Source organism: Erythranthe guttata, chromosome 14 (assembly GCF_056151865.1).
Source record: "Erythranthe guttata isolate IM_541 chromosome 14, IM_541, whole genome shotgun sequence".
Taxonomy (NCBI): domain Eukaryota; kingdom Viridiplantae; phylum Streptophyta; class Magnoliopsida; order Lamiales; family Phrymaceae; genus Erythranthe; species Erythranthe guttata.
This window is the reverse complement of record NC_142546.1, coordinates 5,458,169-5,463,535: the sequence shown is the minus strand read 5'-3', so window position 1 is coordinate 5,463,535 and position 5,367 is coordinate 5,458,169. Positions and strand designations below refer to the sequence as shown.

The window sequence follows — 5,367 nt, the reverse complement described above, 5'->3', positions numbered from 1 at the left end:
TTAAATAAGATTATGTAGTATTTCTTGAAGGACTAGAATAAAACCATAACAAAACAAACTAAAGAAACTAGTCTAAATCGTACTACTGCATTATTCAAATACTCGAAAGAAACCCTAAAAATATTAGGGACTGTGGAAAATTTCATGTTGGATCCAAGAGGTCATTATTGACTTGTTAGCTGCAACATTACTGGACGGCAATATCGATTTCGTGCTTCTATCTTCCAAATCAAAGATATGGAGTTCCCTGTCGAGATTCTTGTCGAGATTCCTATCATCTTCGTTTGTATAGTAAATGGAATTTGGTTTTGTTCCTATAGAAGGACAACAATATCCAGCACCATTTAGACTAACAAAAATTGTCCGATTGCCAATGTTTTGTAACTCAATGCACTTCATTGGATTTGTATCAATCCGAAAAACAGCAAAGTTCATTCCCTCGTAAGAATCATTTACGAAAGGGTATATTTTTTGAACCATCAAGAGCTCACCTCCACAAGATTGTGTTGACTCAATCAACCATATTTCATATAAACGTGACGAATGAGGAATAATCCAAGGCTCTATCATTGGTAGCTCGATAAACTTCATAGTGTTACCCACAAAGTGGATAGTAACAAATTTATCCGGATCCATGTAGCCGTAAGTAGTACCTTGAAAAGATACAATCGCTTCTAGATTATCAAAACCAACACGACCATTATCTTGTTCTTGTTCCTCTTGTTGTTCTAGTGTCCGTGTCACATATTCTTCGTCTCCAATCTTGCAAAAAGATTGCTCCAAACCATTGAACAAAATGTGACAATCAGGTTCCGTGGGCGGTTTGGTCAAGATACATTGGTTATTGGATTGAAAAGACAACAATCACCATAATCATTATCATCAACGAGTTCCACTAAAATCAACCATCCATAAGAAGAACCGAGTACCTTCTTGCCGTCCAAGACCGGAAAACTACCTAACGTGCAACTCCGTTTCTCCGAAGGATTGTAGATTAAATGTTTTTCCACCGACTTCCCATGAGTTATCATAAGCAAAGGAGTTTCGCTCGCCCCGTTTATGCCCTTGGTTTCCATAGTAAATGAATTGGCTGCTATTATAAAGATTCATGAGTTTTTAAATAGACAAGGTAAAAGTAGAAGGAGAACAACAAATCCCGAATTCAATTAATAATACATCTTCTTTTCTCTTCAAACTATTAATAACATGCAAATCTAGATAAATTAATAAATTGCCAAGGTAGAGAGGTTTATAGTAAAGTATTCAGAATTTGTTTGATGAATCAATACATACACGTACGTCTATTTAAGTATCCACATCGTCAAACAAAAATTTAACAAATAAACAAAAAAAAAAAGAATAAAAAAATTGAGGGGCTTACAGAATTCCTTCGAAACAGCAGTGCAACGAAAAAGAGAGAGAGATTTGAGGATAAATTTGAATGACAATAGAAAGATGCGAATGTGCATATATATATATATATATATATATATATATATTAAGTATATATATATAGGGATAAGCCCTTTTTCTTTACTGCCTTTTCTTTTCCACTTTTTTTTGGCCATTTAATGATAAAACTGCGTCGTTTCAATCTGTCGGTCCAATCACGTGTTACAATTCTTTTCTTTTTCCTTTATTTCTCAAGCTGCTCGACCACGACCTGCGTGCTTGAATTTATTTTTCTTTCACCTTTTCTTATATTCTGCTTCTTGCGGAACGACGACGTTTAGAAGCATGACCTCAAATCTGGCCAACCATTGTTGACCACCGCCGTTGCCTCCGCCGTAACCGCCGCCGCCGTCGCCGCCTTGGTGGGTCCCAATCCTTGATTTCTTTTCTTTTATTTTATGCTTTCGTTTTCCTTTGTCTTTGGGCCGCCTACAATTATTGACGGCGAGGGAATCTCCATGGCTACAATCATCACATTATTCCTTTATCCTTTGCTTCTATCCTCCAACAAGTTCCGAGGTTCCCCCATCGTCTGCTGCGTGTACTTCTTATCTCCTGAATTGCTGCTTTTGAGATGACAGCACCACATGTGGATATGGCTTGCACAAATTTTACCTCTTTACCAAATCCCTCTTCCTCTCCATTTCTCGCTGCAATTCCTCTCTATTTGAATCTCGTTCTTTTTCCCCTTTCTCTTCTCCTCCTTCTGCCGCCGCACCGCCACCGCTGCTGACCGCCGCTTTCATTGATTTCGACGGCCCTCTTCCAACCATACATATGAGGCTGCAACTTTCTTTTCCCCTGCCCCTGCCCCTGCCCCATCTCTCTTCGGAGATCGCTCACCCTTTACCCCTTTGTTGAGGTACCAATCCATGAATTTATAAACATATGATTGATGATAAACATGAATGTTATTTAAGTTTGTTTACTTATATATGTTATATTTGATTTGTTTACAGAAATTTGTGGTTGATCATGAATCTGCATCTATAGACTATATGTCTGTTTGTTAGAATTTCAGAATTTTAATATGTGGAGCTTTGTTGGACGTGGTTGGTAAACGCGCTCAGACTGAAATCGAAGACCTTCAGATTTCCGTTCTCATCCAGGAGAAGATTCTCCGGCTTCAAATCGCGGTGGGAGATGCCGCGGAGGTGGCAGTAGCTGACGGCGGAGATCAGCTGCTGGAAGTACTTGGAGATCAGCTGCTGGAAGTACTTCCGACTGAGATCCACGCTGAACCGGCCCTTGACCACCTTCGCGAACAGCTCGCCGCCCTTGACGAATTCCAGAACGAAATAAATCTTCGTCCTGGTTGCGAGAACCTCGAACAATTTGACGATGTAAGGGTGGCGCAGCCGGCTCATGGTCGAAATCTCGCGTTTGATGTGCACCATTAGATTAACATTGTTGTTGAGCTTGCTCTTGCTCACCACTTTCACGTCGACGCTCCGGCCGTTGGAAATATCCCTATAGCGTGGTACGCTTTCGCGAACGCGCCGCAGCCTAGAAGCTTCCCGATCTCGTACTTTCTGAACAACGCATTCTCCGCCGATAAAGCCATGTTTGCGGCAGAAGACGGCGGCGACGAGGGACCGGAAACCGAAAACTCGTCGTTTCCCGGCATCAGTGCGCAATAATTCAGAGACCGGAAAAAACAAATTTCGATTTTTTTTTTGTGGTGAAGATTAGGTTTTAGAAAAGGGATTGGTTGTAAGGTTCTATTCTACAGCTAATAATAGTTGGGCGGGGGATGAATTGTGTGCGACATTGCAGTAAGTGGGGGAGAAAGAGTATGAATGGATATCGGACCACTATTTAGTCTTGCTTGAGAAAATATCGGGTAACAAGTTTCAAACTTCTGCCTACTTTTATCAATAACAATATTTTTGTTCGTTGTTTTTCATTCATATCTTGCCTTCATTGAACAAAGAAGTAAATTTTCTTTATTGTTAACGGTTTTGACTCTTATTGAATTGTTCAAATGTATAAAGGCGTATGTTGATCAGCATATATAAATTGAATTTCTTTTCGTAGGACATTTCAGCATATTTTTTTGTCTTTAGCTCTCCTCGTCCAGATATTTAATTGGTAAATATGCTTGCTTAGTTACCTCTTATTGTTAATCGATGCAGAAATTATTGAATTTGCTCGACCGGCTGTTACTGGCAATTGCTTACCTACACGGCTACACTCCAACTTTATTCAAACCAAATTTGGTGTGAGGGAGGACTGCTTGGCAAGTTTTCATCTACTTTCGTCTTTTCGAATGTAAAATTAAAGTAATCATACTGACGGTTGTTTATTCGCTCTCCGTAGTGGCAGATGGTAGATCATCAATGCAGAATTTTGGGTTGTTCTTTCTTTAAGGCTGTTTATAGCCTGTGTTTGCATTTTTCGTGATGCGCAGAAGGTGGTGAAGGATTCGTCGAGAGATTCTAATGGAGTTCGCCGGAATGCTTTGGTGCTATCCGGAAGCAAAAGACCGTCGTCGGAGTCTTTTCGGAGCAGTGATGATCGTCGATTTTGCAATGCCAAAGGGTGATTGTTGCTTTCACCTTTCTACTGGTATTTGATTTCAATTTACTTTCTAGCTTGTGCATTTGTATAAGTGGAAATTAGCAAATTTTTTTTTTATGATTTGTTGATTCAGAATGACAGTGGGTGTGAGTGCACGGAGCTACGGGTACAACAGCCGTTTAGATGGTAATAGTTAATTTCGTAAAATAGATGCTCTCTCGTGTTAGCTTTTTTCGTCTCTTTTTAATCAATAAATTTCATGGTGTATTTAAACTTTATTGCTGTAGATTGAAGATATCTTCGCCTGAAACTAATACGCAAGAGAATGTCAAAGCATATAGAGCTCGAAAACGAGAGGCGTAAAAAGATGGAACTACACGACAACGCATCAAGAGCTACACCACCTTCTAGAAGGGCTGCTGAAACACAACCGATAGGTTCAACGATTAAAAATTCTTATGCTTCTTGGAATTCAAATGCAGCGAAAACGAGATCCCCCGAAAGACTTCAGAAATATTCTGGTGGATTTTCTGACAACCCCATGAATTCTATTGGTCAACTGCCTCATGTACCATCAATTAGACCGATAGATGCTTCAAGAGAAGAGCATTTGTCGATGAGGGATGCCTTGGAATCTTCTAGGCCAGATTTACCTATATTCACCACTTCGAGAGGTTTTCTGGATAATGGCAAGATGGTCACCGATCTTCCTCCAACAACAGGTGGCATGTGCAGACCTATTTACCAGGTAAAAATCTATTTTATCTCATATTTCGTTTACCTCGACTCCTCTGTTTTTGTTTACCTCTGTTTTGGTGATTTTTTCCTTATTTTAAGATCATGCATTGTTGAGGCAGGGGAAAGCGATGAGGCAACTACAACTTAGAAAATTGAGGCGTGTGCCAAACAAGCAAATGTGCAGCAAACCTCTGTAGCTGAATTTATGGTTTGTGTTTCGTTTGTAAAAAAAAAAAATACTATAGTGTTCTTGATAATTAATTGCATTTACTATTGTCCCATTCTGATTTCTGATTTTGGGTTCTTGAAGTTTGCCCACTCTGTCATAAGCTGAGGTAGCAAGAAAACTGTATACCTCTTTGAGTAAAACAGTGTGCAAGATTGATTTGTGTGCTCTGTAAATGTTTTACTGGTGTTGCATATAATTTTTTTACAGAGTGATGCAATTAGGAACACCCTTTATCAATGCGAATATTAATATAGATATTTGATGACTCATTTTGCATGATTGCTCGTTAGTGTTGCTCTAAGGAAAATATACAAATTAAACCTTGAAGGTATTCACAGCTTTATGTATGTCGACACTTGTAATCCGATCTTTCTCGTATTTCATACCTCTTGGTAAAATTGAAACCAATAATTTGATTGTATGTCGCA

At 39.2% G+C, this 5,367-nt stretch overlaps 1 protein-coding gene, 1 long non-coding RNA gene and 1 pseudogene across 2 annotated transcripts; 1 reads left to right on the top strand and 2 right to left on the bottom strand.

Annotated features, from left to right (window-relative positions):
• LOC148764996 (uncharacterized) lies at positions 1 to 1,493 on the bottom strand. Its single transcript, XR_016029765.1, has 2 exons — positions 1,382 to 1,493; positions 1 to 1,090 (listed from the first exon to the last, which is right to left on the bottom strand). It is a non-coding gene; the product is annotated as an uncharacterized LOC148764996 (long non-coding RNA).
• Positions 1,494 to 2,477: 984 nt separating this feature from the next.
• LOC105964299 (CBL-interacting serine/threonine-protein kinase 11 pseudogene) lies at positions 2,478 to 3,079 on the bottom strand (annotated as a pseudogene).
• Positions 3,080 to 3,154: 75 nt separating this feature from the next.
• LOC148764995 (uncharacterized) lies at positions 3,155 to 5,165 on the top strand. The gene is made up of 5 exons (XM_088813854.1): positions 3,155 to 3,295; positions 3,588 to 3,993; positions 4,106 to 4,158; positions 4,260 to 4,720; positions 4,830 to 5,165. The coding sequence occupies exons 4-5, from the start codon at positions 4,298 to 4,300 to the stop codon at positions 4,905 to 4,907; spliced, it is 501 nt and encodes a 166-aa protein (XP_088669980.1). The 5' UTR covers positions 3,155 to 3,295; positions 3,588 to 3,993; positions 4,106 to 4,158; positions 4,260 to 4,297; the 3' UTR covers positions 4,908 to 5,165.
• Positions 5,166 to 5,367: the final 202 nt, after the last annotated feature.